The sequence below is a fragment of the Trichechus manatus genome, unplaced genomic scaffold, assembly GCF_000243295.1.
Source record: "Trichechus manatus latirostris isolate Lorelei unplaced genomic scaffold, TriManLat1.0 scaffold00024, whole genome shotgun sequence".
In the NCBI taxonomy this organism is placed as follows: domain Eukaryota; kingdom Metazoa; phylum Chordata; class Mammalia; order Sirenia; family Trichechidae; genus Trichechus; species Trichechus manatus.
This window is the reverse complement of record NW_004443960.1, coordinates 1,070,954-1,087,385: the sequence shown is the minus strand read 5'-3', so window position 1 is coordinate 1,087,385 and position 16,432 is coordinate 1,070,954. Positions and strand designations below refer to the sequence as shown.

Below are 16,432 nucleotides of genomic sequence, written 5' to 3'. Positions count from 1 at the left end.
CGGACGTCCGCACAACCGGACTGGGAGCGCCGGAGCGTCTCGGAGACCCCCGGCTCCCTGCCATGGGCCGCCGGAGGGCGGGGCGTGGGCCCGGGGCCGGAGGCGGCCGTGCACGGCGCCCCGTGGGCCGCTCCCTGGAAGCCTTCACGGAAGAGGTCGGCGCGGCGCTGCGCGGTGAGTGCAGGGTGATGGGGAGAGCTCTGGGTTGGGGTCGGAGGTCGAGGGGCAGCTGGGGGTACCCGCGCCTGATGCCTGGTCCCCTTCTCTCTCCCGGTGCAGCGTCCCTGGAGGCAGAGGCTGCCGGGGACGAGAGCCGCCCGGGCGCTGCGGGGCTGCCCTGCCCGCTGGCCATGTGGGAGCTGGGCCACTGCGACCCCCGGCGCTGCACCGGCCGCAAACTGGCCCGCCTGGGCCTGGTGCGCTGCCTGCGCCTGGGCCACCGGTTTGGTGGTCTGGTGCTCAGCCCCGTGGGGGCCCAGTACGTGTCCCCCGCAGACAGGTAGGCGCGGGAGGCCCGGGGGTGGCGGGCGGGGAGTGAGCGCTTCCTCTGGGGCTTTGGCGGGTAACCTACCTGGACTGTCTCGTCTTAAGTCACCCGTCTCTAGCGCATCGTCCCTGACAGGGCCCATTGATTTGTACTTGTTTATCGTACCCGTCCCCCCAAGACTGTGGTCCACGTGGGCTGGGAACATACCTGTCCAATTTTCCCCCAGTGCCTATGGTAGAGCCTTAGGCTGTAGGACAGTGTTAACAGATGTTTGTTGAGTGGATAATCGAGTATGCCTTAAAAACTGGGACCTTGGAGGGGCATGTTGTGGGGTTGGGAAATGATGTCCTTGTATTCATAATAAGGCTAGTTTCCAAGGACATACGTTCCCCGCGGTCAGCACTAGGGATAGCCCCGCACTATCCCTGGCAGACAGCTGGTGGCCCAGTCAGGGGTAGCTGTCATCGACTGCTCCTGGGCCAGACTGGATGAGACGCCGTTTGGCAAGATGCGGGGGAGTCACCTGCGGCTGCTGCCCTACTTGGTGGCTGCCAACCCTGTGAACTACGGCCGGCCCTGCAAGCTGTCCTGTGTGGAGGCCTTTGCGGCCACCTTCTGCATCTTGGGTGAGTGTCTTGCCTTGGCCAGCCTCAGTCCCAGGAGGAAGGAGGCAAGCAGGGACACAGTGAGGGGGCTGAGACTGGCAGACCAGGGTTTCAGTCCCAGCTTCCCCTTAGAACCCTGACCTCAGCGACAGCTGGCCTGGCAAGCACTCGGGTGACTGTGGTAGCGTGGCTGGGAGTTCCCCTCGCCCCTGACTTGTCCACAGAGACTTTGAGGCCCAGAAGGGGGACCTCCCAGGGCAGTCTTGGGGGGAACACGTGTGGTTCCTCAGGAAAGGAGCAGGACTCAGTGGGCTTCAGTGCGGGGACAGGGACATGTGGCAGGGGCTGGTGAGCAGATCAGGCTGTCTGCAGTGTGATCAGGTGTTGGGAGAAGACCTCTCAGTTCCCCAGGATGGCACTGAGGGTGATCTGGACCCACTCAGGAGAGGGACAGGGGGCATCACGGGGTCTCCTGTGTTCTGCACTGCCAGGCTTTTCCGACCTTGCTGTCATTTTGCTGCGGAAGTTTAAGTGGGGCAAGGGCTTCCTGGACCTGAACCGCCAGCTCCTGGACAGGTATGCGGCCTGCAGCGGCCCAGAGGAGGTGCTCCAGGCCGAGAAGGAGTTCCTGGCCAGTGCCAAGGAGAGCCCCGAGGAGGAGATGGGTGAGCCCTGGCACCTGCAGGAGCCCCCAGGGTGGAAGCGGGGACCCTGCAGGCCTGTGTCCTCCTCTGAGACGGGGTGGGTCGGAGAGCTCACTGCTCTCCGTTTTCTCCCTTGGCTCAGATCCCTTTGACGTGGATTCAGGGCGGGAGTTTGCAAACCCCAATAGGCCCCAGGGCGGCACCTGGTAAGTCCTTGGGCTTCCCAGTTCCGAGGGAGTTCAGACCCAGGCCTGTGGCCGCTGCCCTGCCTGCGGTGTGGGGGCGGGGCCCTGACCACCACAGGGGTGGGTTTTGACTCTGAAAAGGAAAGTGGAAGGTCCCTGGAGCAGGCGGGGAGCGGGCCTGGGGGAAGGGAGCTGGTCTGCATCTTGTGAACCTGTGCTCTGGGGGTGAGTTCACCAGGGAGGCCTGCCTGAGGCTGGCTAGGGTGATACACTGTTCTCTTCCAGGCTGTCCCCAGACAGCGGTGACAGTGACGAGGATGAGCCTGAGGAGCGGGGGCCTGCTGCTGAGGATGGAGCAGACAGCGGCAGCAGCAGCAGTTGCCCTGAGGAGGAGGAGGAGGAGCCGGGGAGGGGGGCCAAGGCTGGCACCCTGGAAAAGGTCTGGAAAGGAATCAGGAGGCGACAGAGAGACTGAGGGTGGCAGATGTGTATTTTGCACGGCTGGGTGAGAGGGACTCTGGAGGTGGCAGTGGGAAGTGGGGAGCAGGCAGGTCTGGCGGTCCCAGCCCTCGGTGGCCGTCAGTAGTACTGGACTCTGGTTCTCTGCCAATGCGCTGCCCAGCTCCTGGGTCCTGTCCTGGAGCGCCTCAATGAAGCTGGTAGTCAAGAAGGCTGTGAGTCTGTCTTTGCACTTGACCTGGAGCGCCCTGGGGGAAGGCAGGGGCTGGCTGTCAACCTCTGGCTAGGCAGACCCTGCCTGGAACGGGGTGCTAGTGTGGGCAGACTCACTTCTGAGAGGGCAGGGAGCCCACCAGCCTCAGGTGACGCCCTTGCCTCTCAGCGACCCCAGGGAACCTCTCCTGGGCCTGGGAGCGGGTGGGGAGAACTCCGTAGCCCTTAGCAAACCTCCCCTACCCGCTGCGGGGTGAGGGATGTGCTGCCTTCTCTTGTCTCCACCTGGAGTCCTGCAGCTGCTTCCCACCCTCAGCCCCCAGGCCTGCTGCCTCTCACCCTGCCCTGGAGCTTCCTCTAAGACGGGACTCTCCACTGTGGCACTGGTGATGGGTCATTGTTGGGGGGAATATCTGGTTTAACACATGACACTGAGCTGTGTCCCTGGCCTCCACCACGAGTGCCAGTGGCTCCCCAACCACCAATGTGAGGACCAGAAATGTCCCCTGGGGGGCACAGCTGACCGTTTAGAGCCCCCACCCTAAGAGAAGCACCCGCCCACCCCTCTCTGGCTGATGTTGGGCAGCAAGTCGGGGGATGCTCACCTGGCAGCCTGGCCCCCTCTCTGCCCCAGGGCAGCCACTGGTTGTTGGCACCATGGAGTCTGCGTCCAGATTGAGGTGGGGGTAGGTCTCACAGGGGTGTAGGGGTTCACACCTACAGGACACACCACACCAACATGCCCAGGGCGGAGGGAAGCCACAGCACACACACACCAGGCAGCAGGGGAGGGGACACCATGGGCCCTGGCTGCACAAAGATCACGGGAGAGGCGACACGGGGAGGGGGTAGTGTCCCAGCTGGGGTTCTGCTGTTGCAGCGGCGGGAGGGACTCAGGCGTCCCCCTCCATGCACTTCTCCAGCTCCCGGAGCCTCTTGACAAAGTCCTGCGCCTCCTTGTTGGCTCGGCCCTCCAGCATCCGCAGAGCGGACCTCACTGCGGGGGGCGGGAGGGGAAGCTGGATCAGGCCCACCTCCCTGGCCCCACTGGCGGCCCCCCTCCCCGCCCGCACCGGCGCTCACCCTGGGCCTTGGGCTGGCGCAGGTGCAGGGTGATAGGCTGCCCCGCGCGCGCGCCCCCTCCTGCCTGGGGCCGGGCCACGCCGCAGACACCACCCAGGCTGAGGGCCGCCTCGCCCGCGAAGTCGTTGGTGGACAGCCAGTCGTGGTCCATGACGGTGAACAGCACACAGGCGGCATGGCGGCGGCACGCCTCGGCCGGCACGGAGCTGCAGGGCACACGGTGCACACGGGTCGCCTCGAGCCCGCCGGTGGCCGTGCGTGTGGGCCCCGGGCGGCCAGGCACTCACAAGTGGAAGAGCTCGTCGTACACCGGGTGCAGGGTCCGTGCCTTGACCTGGGTCCTCTGGCTGCGGACCAGCGGGAAGAGGTGTGGCGGGCACAGCTCCACGATCACAAACGGGTCGCTCAGGCCTGGGGGCGAGAGGGGCGGGCGGCTGAGTCGGCCCCGCCCCGTGCCTCCGCGCCCCGCCCGTGCCGTCTAGCTCCGCCCCCGCCCGGCCTTCACCGTTGGCGTCCAACGGGAGCAGGTCGGCGGCGTGCAGCACCTCCACCGCCAGCCGCTGCTCAGCCGCCTCGTAGTAGCAGCGGACGCTCAGGCGCCCGAACCTGTTCTTCTCCATGGGTCTCTGCAGAAAGGGCAGAAAGCGGAGCTCGGGGCTCTCGGGACGGGGACTCCCGGGGGCAGGGCCGCATGAGCACACCTGGGCGGCCTTACGTGCTTGAGCTTGTCCAGGTAGAATTGTTCGATGCACTCGCGGGTTGAGCATTTGTGCAGACGCAGCTCCTCCTCCAGCCTCTGCGGGGGGCGGGAGGGGGGGAGGCAAGTGGGTGCGCTGGGGGACACCGGCTGTCGACTCGCCGCGGCAGCCCGTGGGGCCCGCGCGGTCACGGATCCCATTTCGTACAGGACATGGGCTAGAAGATGTCGCACAGCTGGTGCAAGGTACGCGGGTCCTCAGATGTCCGCGCGCCTGATTCCCACGCCTGGGCTCACCTTGTAGCTTCCATCCCTCAGGCTCTCCAGGGGCAGACCCTGGCCCTCGGCGTGGAAGAAGTTCACCAGTGCCTGGGCGGGATAGAAGGGGGAACAAGGTCATGGGCACGGCGTGTGCTGGGGCAGGGGGAAGGACCAGGTGGAGACCTCCAGTTGCTGGGAGCCTCGGGCAGTACTGAGCGTCTTGGGAGCCCAGGAGGGGCTGGGTCTCACACCTCAGGCTCCTCAGAATCCCCCAGGAAGCTTGGGAAAAGGCCGGCGACTGGGCCAGACACCTGTCTTAGCAGATGGCCCAGGTGCTGCTGATGCAGGTGGGCTGTGGAAGAAGTGGTGCGGGCAGGGGGCCGCGTGAGCTGAGGGAGCGGCATGAGGGCCTTGTCCCTGGACGCCAGCTGGGAGCCCGCCCTGGGCAGGGTGGGGGCCCTACCTCCAGCGCGAAGTGGAAGCGGCCATAGAAGTCAGCGGAGACGTCGCGGTTGGCGCCCAGCGCCTGCAGAATGGCCTGCAGTAGCAGCTCCCAGAGGGCTTCCAGCACCCTGCAAGGACCCGGCGTCCATGATCGCCCCGGGCGCTCCAGGCCACACTCCTTCCACCTACCCCTGTTCCGGGCGTACCTGTCTAGGTTCTCCTTCACCAGCGAGGCGTTCAGCAGGGCCAGCTTCTCGTCCAGGTACTTCATAAGCGGGGCCACGGCCTGCGGGCGGGCTGCTCAGGGCCGGCCCCACTCGGCCCCCAACACCCACCCGCGCCCGGGCCCGGCCGCACCTCGTCGTTCTGAATGGAGTCGGGCGACAGGCTGACGTGCTGCACGTATTTCCGGATGTCGCCCACCATCTGGGGAAAGGGGGCGCTCAGCAACGCCGCGGGGACACGCCCCTAGCCCCGCCCCGGGCCCCGCCCACCTTGGACGTCAGGTGCGCCGTCACGGTGCGGGCTTCGCGCTGCAGGTCCTCGTCCAGCGCCTGCGTGCAGCTGAGCAGGGGCCGCGGGAGCTCCCCCTCAGGCCCTCCGGCGCCCTCTGGCCACGCCAGGCCCCTCAGCGCCTGCCCGGCAGCCTTGCGCACCAGCTCCACGTCGTTGAGGACCGCGCAGAGCTGGGGCGAGGCATAGAGAATGGGCCGGGGGCGTGGAGGCCCCGCCAGCCGAGACACTGCCCCCGCCCACTCACCGGCTCGCTCACGGCCTCGCCCGCGGCGCCCGGCTGCGCGTCCACCTTTTTCCGCAGCAGCTCCGTGTAGAAGAGGGTGGCCTCGCACATGTCCTGGGGGGACACGAGGCTGGGTGCTGCGGTCGCCCTGGCCCTGCCGCCCCCTGCACCTTGCCCCTCCCAGCCCGCGTCCCCCGCAGACGCACCTGGCCAAGCTGCATGCCCAGCCCCTGGGCCTGGGTGGGGTCCGGCCACGCCAGGCGCACCCAGAGCTCCTGGATGAGGCTGAAGCACAGTCCCGCGGCGGCCGCGGAGCCGCTGTGCTTGGAGGAGGCGTCCACCGGCTCTAGCTGGAGAGCAGAGGGACCGGGGTTGCTGACGCACCCAGATGAGCCCCAGCCCCTCGGCCCGGCGGGCGCCCACTCACCGTGTCCACGTCGATGGCGCTCTGCAGCCGCCACCTGGTCTGGTCCCGCAGTGCCTGCAGCCAGAGCTTCATGGCGGGCAGGAAGGGCACGTGGATGCCCGCCAGGGCCAGCGAGCGACCGTCCCTGCGGGGGAGGCGGTCAGAGCTCGCGGGACTGGCACCTGGGGCCAGCTGGCGTCCTGGTTCAGGGCCTAAGGGTGGGGGGGGGGCTGCCCAAGGAGCCGCCTGTGACAGCTGTCGGGTGGAGGGAGGGCACCCACCGGCCAGGGACGCTGCTCCAGAAACGCTGGATGTCTGCCAGGGTCAGGTAGAGCTCGAAGAGCCCCGAGGCCATCTCCAGCGTCATCTTGGGGCTCAGCTCCTTCAACAGCACCCACGCCTCCTCGGCCACCTGCTTGGGACGGCGGGGTCAGGCGCCGGCAATGGGGAAACCCGGCCCCCTTCGCACCCAGGGACTGCCTCCTGCTCCCCTACGCCCAGCAGGTCCCCGGGGTCGGGTCCCTCCTCACCAGACACTCCAGCTGATGGAAGGTGAGGGTGAAGAAGTCGACCTTCAGGATGCTGCAAAGGACCTGCCTCAGCCAAGTGCCCTCCAGCCGGCCACACTGCCCAACCCCGCACCCGGCCCCTGCCCGGCGACGGCACTCGGGCTGGGCACCCACCTGTGGAAGAGGCTGGCGTAGATGCCGTAGCCGGCCTGCAAGTCCTCGTAGACGGCGTCGGCCAGCTCGATGAGCCCCGGGAGGCGCTGCGGTGCGGGCTGCAAGGGAGGCCGGCTCGTACCCACCTCGCTCCCGCCGGACTTGCCCTCACTCGCCGCCGCCAGCCCACCCCGCGCCGTGCCGCACCTGCTCGCGGGGGCACTTGGAGTTCAGGAGCCTGTCGTACCACTCGCGGTTGCCTCTCTGCAACAGAAGCCACCGGGTCAGCAGGGTAGGCAGAGGGAAAGGGGCGAGCGGGCGGGACGCCGGGGCCAACGGGGGTAGGACAGTCGGGACGTCGCGGCGCGCGGCCAGTGGGGGCGTGGCGCCGTGGGGGCGGGGCCAACCGGTAGGACGGTCGTGGGGGCGTGGCCAGTGGGGCGCAGCCAACGGGGTAGGAGGGGCGGGACGTCGTGGGGCGGGGCCAGTGGGCGGGGCCCAGCCGGCTGGGGCGTCGTGGGGCGGGACAGGCGGGAGCAATTTGTCCAGCGCCCCGCAGCCCGCATACCTTCAGGGCCGCAGTGACGTCCATGTTCAGCTCGGTCTCGAAGGGACAGATCTCAAAGGAAGGCTGGAACAGCTGGAGCTTGACGAGACACCTGGACGGGGCCGCCCGCTGACTGGTGGCCGCCCCCGCGCCCTCCCGCCCGCCAGTCCCACCGTCCACGCAGTAGCACCCACTTGAGCAGCAGCTCCAGGCGGTAGACGGCCGTGCTGTTGGTAGCAGGGAAGTAGTCTCGGAGCTGGCGCAGCAGCTGGAGCCCGAACTCGGAGAAGGCTGAGAAGCTGTCGGCCAGGCCCTCCTCCTGGGGGGCAGGGCCTTGCAGAGCTGAAGACCCACTGCTGCAGCCCCACCGGCGGCCCCGCTGTCTCCCACAAACACCTTCCCTGTCCACGGTGTGACCATACCGGTCCTGGCAGGGCTCTGCTCTGAGGAATACCCCTGCCACTCCCCAGACTGCCTCCTACCCGATGCGGCCTCACCTGCCAGCCTCTCTGGTTTCAGCCTTCCTAAGTCCCTCTCATGCCCAAACATGCCCCAGGGCCTTTGCACAGGTTGTTCCCCCTGGAACCTGCTGTTCCCTCTGCCTTTGCTGCCTTGTCCAGGCCTGCGGGTGCCCACTCCCTCTTGTTCAGACCTCAGACCAAGCATGGCAGCCTTCCCCTGCAGCCCCCTCCTGGTCAAACCAACCCACCTCCTGGCTCTGCTGTCCAAGTCATGCAGTTTGTCCATCCGCCCCTGCCCCCAGCAGGCCTCAGTCCCAGCGCCGAGCAGCCCACGCCCACCTGTTCCTGCCGCAGCGAAGCAGCCTCCTCCCAGTGCGCCTGCATGTCCTCCAGCAGCCCCAGCAGGTAGCCGTAGTCCAGGGAATGGGTCTGATGGTGCCGGCTGCTGACCTGCCAGTGCCTGTGGGGCCCGGCCTGGTCAGGGCGGCATCCAGCCCACCCCGCCGCCCCACACCCCAAACCCCCACTCACAGCACAGCTAGCTGCAGGGGTGACAGGTTGCTCTGGGCACCGTGCAGAGAGAGGATGGTGGCCGCCGGCCCGCTGAGCTCACCGCACCAGCTGCTCGCGTCCGGCTGGGGAAGGAGGGTGGGTGTGAATGGGCGTGGGAGCCCGCTGCCCGTGCCTGCTGCCTGGGATCAGCACGAGGGATCCCCAGGGCGGCCTCTACCTCCTCGGCCCGGTGTTCGAACTGCAGCAGGCTGCCGAGCAGCAGCTGGTAGGATCGGAAGCCAGAGCTGCCGCGCCGGCTCATGCTTGTATCCCTCTGCAAGGCAGGGGCTGCTGTCACCGGCCCTGCTGAGGCCCCCACGGGCGAGGACATCAGCAGGGCAGGCCTGACGTGAGCCCACCTGTGTAGTGATCAGTTTGAGGACCAGGTGGCACTCGCCCTGCACACGGGAGGCGCTAGAGCGTGGCTCCAGCTTGAACCAGCGGTCCTCACCAGCCACGGGCACCTCCTGTGGGGACAAGGTAGGATCAGGCCCACACCCTCCTGCATTCCCTCCTCCTCCCTCTCATGCAGACTCAGGCTTCCTGTGGGTGCAGTGATATGCAGGACCCCGGAGGCTGCCCCTCCCACCTGACCCATCCGCAGGGGCCAGGCCCCACTGCGTAGCCCCACGCGGCAGGGGCGGGACACAGCCTTGAGGGAAGCTGGGGCTCACGAATGCGCAGCAGCTGTGGTAGCAGACACTCCCGCCTACCCACTCACACGGATGGGTATGTTGAGGCACCCCAGGAAGTCATCAGAGTGGTCCTCAGTGGGTCCCGACGCCCCGTTCGCCCGGGCTGACTTGACAATCTGTTTAAAATACCTGGAAAGGGGGGGACATCGTGCCAGGGGTCCCCAGAGAGCCAAGCTGCAGGTGTGGGGTCCGGGGCGCACGGACAGGGCTGCCCAGGGGCTCCCAAGCTGGGTCCCGCATCCCCCTACCTGCCCATGCCCTTCAGGCCCATGACCTCATTCAGCTTTCTGCAGGCTTCCACCAGGGACACATCATCATCGTGGTCCCTGCGGGTGGCAGGGGACCTGGCTTACCTGAAGTCCCCAGCCTGGCCCCGAGGGCCCCCTTTTGTCCCCCTGACCAGAGGTGCCCACTCCCTGTGCCCTGCAGGGCCCATACCAGATGTCCAGGTGCAGCTGGTCAGTGCTGACGTCCTCAATCTCACTGCCAAGGACAGGGAAGCCATGAGGCTCCCGGGCAGCCTCTGCCCAAGGCTGGCATGGGGGGTGGGGCAGGGAGGTAAGGGGACACACGCTGGGAGTTTGGAGACAGGGTGCCTGAGTTCGAATCCCAACCCTGCCACTTATTACCAGCTGTGTGGCCACGGGCTGCAGCACCCCCTTCTGACCCTCAGTTCCCTCCTCTGGAAAGTCGGGATGTGAGCAACCCCGGCCTAGGAGTCCCCTGGGTCAGGCAGTGAATTGTCACCCTCCCATCCCAGCCACCATGAGCCCCGGGACTGCATGGCCCCCGAGCTGTGCAGGGGGCCTCACAAGAGGAAGTGTTCCTTCCAGACGGGGTTCAGGGTGCTGCTCTTGACTTCGGTGACCTGGATGCACTTGGCTGGCAGCGGATCCCTAGTGCCCCCGCCACGCCTGCTGCCCTTGCGGAAACCGAAGCGCTGCTCCTTCTCAGGGGGCTCCTTCGAGGCACCCGAGGCCGGCAGGATGCCCAGCATGCAATAGGGGTCGCTGAAGCCTGAGGGTGCGGCGGGTGACCCGGGTCACCTGGCCGCCGCACCCACACCACACGCCCTGGCCCGGCTGCCCGGTGCCCACTCACCGTTGGGGTCCTTGGCCAGCAGGTTCTTGGCCCGCATGACAGACACTTTGAGGGCGTAGGCAGGGGCCTGCAGGCGGGGGACCATGAGCACGGAGCGGGTGGAGCCTCCCCAGGACCCCCGCCTGTCCCCCCTACGCACCGCGGGGCTCACCTTGGCCTTCCTCACGCGCTCCACGGCCTCCGCGTGCTCCTCGGGGCTGGTGCTGAACACCTGGGAGGCAGGTGCGAGGGCTGCTGAGCCCCGCAAGGAGGCCTGGTCGCACTCCTCACGGGGTGGAGACATAGGCGGGATGGTGGCGACCCCACCGACTTCACGCAGAGCGGAGCGCGCAAGCCCTCAGCCTCGCGCGTGCGCTGTGCAGGCGGCGGGGGGCGTGTGTGTGCACCTGCGGGCTTGGAGGTGGGGCTGAGTTGGGGGCGGGGACGGGCTGAGAGGGGCGGGGCTGGGCTCACCTGGCTGAGGTAGGCCAGCAGAGCGTCCTCGTCGTCCACCCGGTCAGGGCCCATGGTCCCCGCGCGGTGGAGGACTGTGTACAAGGCCTCCTCGTAGAGCGTCTCCACCTGGGGGGGGTGCGGTGCTGAGTCCGCAGCCGCGCCCACCCCTCAGCCCCAGGCCCGGAGCCCCCACAAGGGGCGCCGGGAAAGCGGGGCGCAGCCCCAGCCCTGGGTGGCCCGTTACCTCTTCCGGGCTCAGGGGCCTCAGGCCGCGGTTGGGGTCCACGGGCTCGGCGGGGGCCGGCGATCCGCTGCGCAGGAGGACCTGCGGGGAGCGCGCAGGTGGGCGGTGGCGGCGGGGGCGGGGTAGGGGATGCGGGGGGGCGGGGCCGTGGGGCTCACCTCGCGGCGCGGCAGGCGCTGGCGGCCCTCACCCTTCTTCAGCACCAGACGCATCTGCGCGAAGAACTCCACGCCGTCCCCAGGCTTCCTGCGGGATGGCCGCCGGGTCCGTGGGGGGACAGCCCCGGAGGCGGCGTGAGGTCCACAGCGCCGCTGCCGCGGCCTGCCATCAGACCCTGGCGCCCTCCCCCCTGGGCGGGCCCAGGTCAACCGGGCAGGGAGGACACCCACCAGGCCTCCTGAGAGGGCGCCGGGGCTTCGGCGCTGGAGCTGCCCGCCTCCTCCTCGGTCCTGCGCCGGAAGGACGGGCACGCCTGCACCTGCCTGAGCACGCTGCTCTTGAGGTCCAGTAGGGTCGACATGGCCGGCCTGCGGGCAGGGGGACCAAGGGGCCAGGGGGCAGGGGCGTTCCCTCGCTCACTCGTTCATTCATTCTTTCGCTCCCGCTTTCATTCACACAACCATTCATTCATTGATTCACTCATCCATTCATTAGCTGCCTCCCTTCCTCCCTCCCTCACTCAGCTTTTCCCGCAGGGTGTCTGGCAATCATAGACCACCTGCGACAAAGCAGTTAAGAAAGAACCGCCCTCCCCGACCTCAAGCAGCAGAAACCAGTGGTGGTAAGGCGGCGACCACTATTCTCCCAAGACTAATCAACACCACTGTCCTGACCGCAGGAACAGAGCCCCGCAGAGGAGGAAGAGGTCACACTGCCCGAGGTTACAGAAGGAGCAAGGGCCCCTCTGGGGCTGGTGGCCGGCCAAGGGCACCTGTGTCATCTGGGACCATGGAAGGCAGGGGGCCTGGGGACAGGCCAAGTTGTGGGGAGCCCCCACTGTGCCCCTGGGGTCCCAGGACAGGGAGACAGGAAGTACCTGTCCCCCCACCCACACTGTCTCCTAGGGCTTCGCTGAGGATCAGGGATATTGGGGGGCAGTGCCCAACTCACCAGGTCCCCATAGTCACCCCCCAGAACCCCAGACTCCCTATATTCATTGGTCCTCACAGCCACGCCCCAGAACCCCAGGCCTCCTGTATCCACTGGGTCCCCATGGTCACCTCCCAGAACCCCAGGCTCCCCGGTATCCACCAGTCCCCACGCCCACCCTCCAGAATCCCAGCACCCCCATATCCACTGGGTCCCCAGGATCGCAGAACTCCTGCATCCACAGGACAGTGCAGGTGAGACAAGCCACAGTGGGAGCAGGTCGTGGTGCCGGCAGAGGAGCCCCCGCTGCAGGCCTCTGAGCCCAGGAGCCTCGCCCACAAGCCCTGGCGGGTTGCTGCTCACAGGACAGGACGCACAGCAGGGTCGCTGGGGGCCTCACTCACTCAAGTGCAGTCTGTGTCCACACCCTATCTCAGCCCTATGGGTCGGTCAGCAAACCCCCAGGAGGGCAGTGGTAGCCAGGGAGGGTATTGTCCCCCAAGTAGAGCTGCTCCCCACAACCACTAGGCAGTGACATGAGAACTTGGGGCGAGTGGTGCCCCAACTGGAAACTGCTGGGGGAGGTGCCATGCTTCTGATCTCAAAGCTGTTCCTCCTGCTGCTGCCACGGCGACCGGGTTGGTACGCAGCACCTTCTTGGACCAGAAGGAGACACTGGTCTGCGAGGATGCTAGCCCAGCAGCCCCCTGCCCAGGTGCCCGTGGGACAGTCCCAGCCCGGGAGGGGCTGGAGCCAGTGAGCCCAGCAACCAGCAACCCTGACCAACTGCACCCTTTCCAAGGAGGAAGATTCCGTCCTGTCCTGGCACAAGAGCCTGTCTCCGAGCCGGCCCCACACCCTGCCTGTCAGGGGGAAGGCTCAGCAACTTGTCACCACCTGCACGTCTCCCTGGGGGGAGGGTGTCCCTGGGGGGAGGGTCTCCCTGGGAGGCTCTGTCTCCTGCAGACCCCAGGAGGAAGGGCCTGGCAACCTCAAAGCTGCCGTGGCTTCCCCTCCCCACTGCACAGCCTGGGCCCTGCCTCTCTCTTGGATGCAGCAACCTCTGGCCCTGGCTTCCTCCCTTCGACTCCAGTGGTCCTCTTGCTCCCCTGCTGAATTTGTCAGGGCAAAGTGCAGACCCCAGCCAGGCCACCTCTGCCACCTGGTGTCCACCACATGGCCCCAGTACTCTGCCCCAGCCTGGCTGGCCTTTGGTGCAAAGGACATGCTTCCTCTGCTCACCACAGGACCTTTGCACAAGCTGTCTGAATCCCCTCTTCCTAATGCTCACTTGCCCGCTTGTTGAGGGTGCCTTGCGCTGTACATCAGCCCCAGCAGGCAGGCACTGTGGTTTTCACTGCACAAAACAGGGCACAGAGACCCAGCCCCAGGATTGTGGAGGTAGTCAGCAGTGGAGGTTACAACTGTCTCCGGGGCTCCTCGTAACCACTTGAATGTGAGCTCAGGTCAGTTCCTGGGTTGAGCTGCCCCTTGGTGGTCTCAGCGCGTTTATGAAAGTCTGATTTAACATCCACCTGCCTCCTCACTAGAGAGCTGGGCCCAGGGTACGCCTGGTACTTTGAGGACCCTCAATAAATGTTTGAGTAAGTGGACTCCCTGCTCCCAGCTGTGTCTTTCTCTCAGTGGCCCAGGGGCCCTGGGGTGTCACCTAGCTGGCACAGAGACCTGGGACAGGAAGAAGGTCGAGTGGCTCTTCGCCTCCCAGGGGCGTGGCTGGAGGGGCCAGAATGAGGTCCACCTGCTTCAGTCTACCAGCGCCTCCTCCCGTGAGCCTCCCCAAAGATGGGGTGATCAGCAGGCTGGGCTCGAAGCTTCTGGAAGCCTCCGCCCCCACAGCCAGCCCTGCAGCCCCAAGGGGCCGGCGTCACAGGCCCCCCCCCTTCCCCTCTCTGCTGAGCGGGAGAGGCTGCTCCCCCCGCAGCCCCCCAAAGCCAGTGGAGCAGCTGCTGCCTGAGTTGTTGCCAGGGCAACTGCCAGCCGCGTCTGCATGTGACAGGGGCTACAGGGGGCTCGCGGCCCAGTGACGACTGTGACGCAGGAGCAAAGTGTCCTGAGCCGCAGTGACACGGAGGGGCGTCTTTGTGCCAATGAAAGGTCTGAAGGCAGAAAGGGGAAGCATACATCCCCCCTGCGGTTTCCACCTGTGATCCCACCTGGTGGTCCCCCTCAGCCCGGCCCAAGAGACGGAGGGGCGCTGCCCTGGGCGCTGGTCTCATATGAGGAAACTGAGGCTTAGGGACTTGTCAAGGTGGGAAACAGCAAGAGACAGACCTGGGCCTCAGCTCCTGGGCTGTCCGGAGCCCTGGGCTCCAGGCTGGCTGGCCGCCCTGATGCTGGCTGCAGCTAGCCCCACCTGTCGAGCAGCCCCTCCCTGCCTGTCCCTCAGCCCGTTGCCAGGACCCAGGCAAGCGCGGCAGCTCCCCACAGGTGTCCGGAAGAGGTAGCTGGGGCTCACGCTGGAGGCCCAGAACCCCTTCAGTTCCCCTGGAAACCCCAGGGCCCGCGCAGCTGATCTTCCTGCTGCACCTGACGGCTACCTGCCGTGAGGCCTCTGACCGCGGCCTTGTCCGGGCTTCTCGCCCAGCTGTCCTCAGCGGTGGGCATGTGACTGTCCCCTGGGCTCTTTGTCTGTGACCCCTGTGTGGACGGCAGTTGAGGACAAGATGTCCGGCCACCAGCGGCGGGGGGTGGGGGTGGGGGCTAGGTGCCAAGCTGGCATCTGGGGCCTGGCTGTCCCCAGGCCTGGTTGACTGGGAAGCCACGCATCTGCGAAGCAGAGGCCACTGCCCCATTCACAGCCAGGGCAGGATTCGAATCCAGGTTCTCAGGCAGAGCCATCTTCTGCCAGCCCAGCTCGGGGCTTAGGGAGTCTGGGGGCCGTGGGGCTCAGCGGGAAAGCCAGGTCCGTCTTCCTAAACAGTGTCTGCAGAGGGCTGGCCACCCTAGGGGGCCACGAGCCTCGGAGTGCCAGGGACCCCTTTGTGCCACCTTCTGGTCCCTGCCAGTTTGGGTTGGGGGTCTAGTGAGGCCACCCTGAGTGTGGGGAGCGCCGAGGTGTCCAGCCCTGTGCTGGCCCCCCCTGCCCCCTTCTCAGTCTTCTCTCTTGGCTTCAGCTGTGTCTCCTCTTCTGGCCCGGCTCCCCTCCCCCTGGCCCGCTGCACGTAGACAGCATGGACTTCAGCTGTCCTCTCTCCCAAGGGTCACTGATGGCCCAGACAATGCTCCCCTGCACCCAGGGGGTGGCAGTGCCCAAATGAAGGTCACCTGGTGTGCCTGCTCCCTGGGGCCCCATCCCACCCAATCCAGGGAGAAGGAACCTGCATTTTAAGCGGCGTCATGAGTAGACCTCCCTGAAGCCTGAGGCCAGCGGTAGAGGGCTAGCTAGATGCTTCTAGAATGGATGCAGGAGGAAATGAACACTCTGGGTACCTTCTCCCGAGTCCCCCTCTCACCTGTCTCTACTCACCTGTCTCCACCGCCATGATGCCCCTCCCTCCCGGACCCCACTTTCTAGGTGCTCCCGGGCTCCGGGTACACAGGGAGCCTGACCTCCCAGTTCTGTCGGGGTCCCTGCCCCTCCTTGGCGGGAATGGCGTCTGTGTGTGCGCGTGTGTGGAAGCCCATATAGTTGGTGTCTGCGTATTTTTAAGCTCCCCCACTCCCGGGAGCTCCCAGCGTTTGGGGGGTTTGGAGGGCTTGAAATTCCCTGTCGGCTGCGGGAGCGTGGCAGGGCTTGCAGTACCAGGGATTTCGGGGAGACGCAGGAGGAACTGTGGTCACCCAAGGGAGGGTGGGGGGATGGGGGCGCTGGGGCACCTTTTCCCTCTGTCTTGGGCGCCTGGCGCCGCAGTACGGCCTCTGGGGGTCCTCGGTCCGCTCCACTGAGGGCTCCGCTGGGCTGGGGGCGGGGTCTGCGCGGAGCGACGCGCTCTACCTCCGGCTCCCGCCCCATCCCAGGTGGGATGGCGACGGTCTCCTGGGTCCCGTGCGCCCCGCGGCAAGGAGGTCTGGTCCCCACCGCACCCCCGGCCCCCTCCCGGCTGTCCCCCGTCCGCAGTGCGGACCCCGCGCTTCTCCTGCGCGTTCCAAGGGGAGGATGGGGCTGCGAGCGGGGGGAGGATAGACACCCGGCGGCTCTCAGTTTCCCCGACCGGCGCGGGACGGCTAGCGCAGGCCTGGGGGTCTGGGGTCCGGGAGCGACGGCGGCCGGGAGGGGTCGGCGGCGTCCGGGACGGTGGTCGGGCGCAGACCCCGACCGTGGCACTCACCGTGGGCCGGGCTGAGCGCCTGCCTCTCCTGGGGTTCTGGGGAGCACGGAGGACACGGGGGGCGCGGGACGCGGGCTCCTGGGGCGCCGCGCTCGGGCAGCGGCTCCGCGGACGCCGAGGCACAGGTGTCCGCT

The 16,432-nt window shown here is 67.0% G+C and overlaps 2 protein-coding genes across 4 annotated transcripts; one reads left to right on the top strand and one right to left on the bottom strand.

Moving 5' to 3' along the window:
• The first annotated feature begins 15 nt into the window (after positions 1-15).
• TSR3 (TSR3 ribosome maturation factor) lies at positions 16-2,585 on the top strand. Of its 3 annotated transcripts, XM_004373148.2 has the most exons (6): positions 16-174; positions 280-499; positions 920-1,113; positions 1,584-1,757; positions 1,879-1,942; positions 2,207-2,585. In XM_004373148.2, exons 1-6 carry the CDS (start codon positions 63-65, stop codon positions 2,394-2,396), a joined length of 954 nt encoding a protein of 317 aa, XP_004373205.1. In that variant the 5' UTR covers positions 16-62; the 3' UTR covers positions 2,397-2,585. The 3 variants fall into 3 exon arrangements, with proteins under 3 accessions (XP_004373205.1, XP_023584148.1, XP_023584147.1); XM_023728380.1 differs by lacking the exon at positions 1,879-1,942; XM_023728379.1 differs by having other exon boundaries at positions 16-499.
• A 901-nt stretch (positions 2,586-3,486) lies between these two features.
• On the bottom strand, positions 3,487-15,428 carry BAIAP3 (BAI1 associated protein 3). Its single transcript, XM_023728543.1, has 36 exons — positions 15,183-15,428; positions 13,783-13,872; positions 13,301-13,366; positions 11,310-11,498; positions 11,079-11,166; positions 10,921-11,001; positions 10,695-10,802; positions 10,393-10,452; positions 10,242-10,308; positions 9,953-10,157; positions 9,579-9,623; positions 9,389-9,466; positions 9,167-9,269; positions 8,805-8,912; positions 8,624-8,719; positions 8,425-8,528; positions 8,233-8,353; positions 7,627-7,751; positions 7,454-7,544; positions 7,093-7,149; positions 6,907-7,004; positions 6,754-6,805; positions 6,505-6,635; positions 6,245-6,368; positions 6,024-6,167; positions 5,839-5,931; positions 5,573-5,764; positions 5,436-5,504; positions 5,285-5,364; positions 5,098-5,206; positions 4,671-4,742; positions 4,392-4,472; positions 4,182-4,302; positions 3,964-4,087; positions 3,677-3,882; positions 3,487-3,590 (listed from the first exon to the last, which is right to left on the bottom strand). Exons 1-36 carry the CDS (start codon positions 15,320-15,322, stop codon positions 3,487-3,489), a joined length of 3,822 nt encoding a protein of 1,273 aa, XP_023584311.1. The 5' UTR covers positions 15,323-15,428.
• Positions 15,429-16,432: the final 1,004 nt, after the last annotated feature.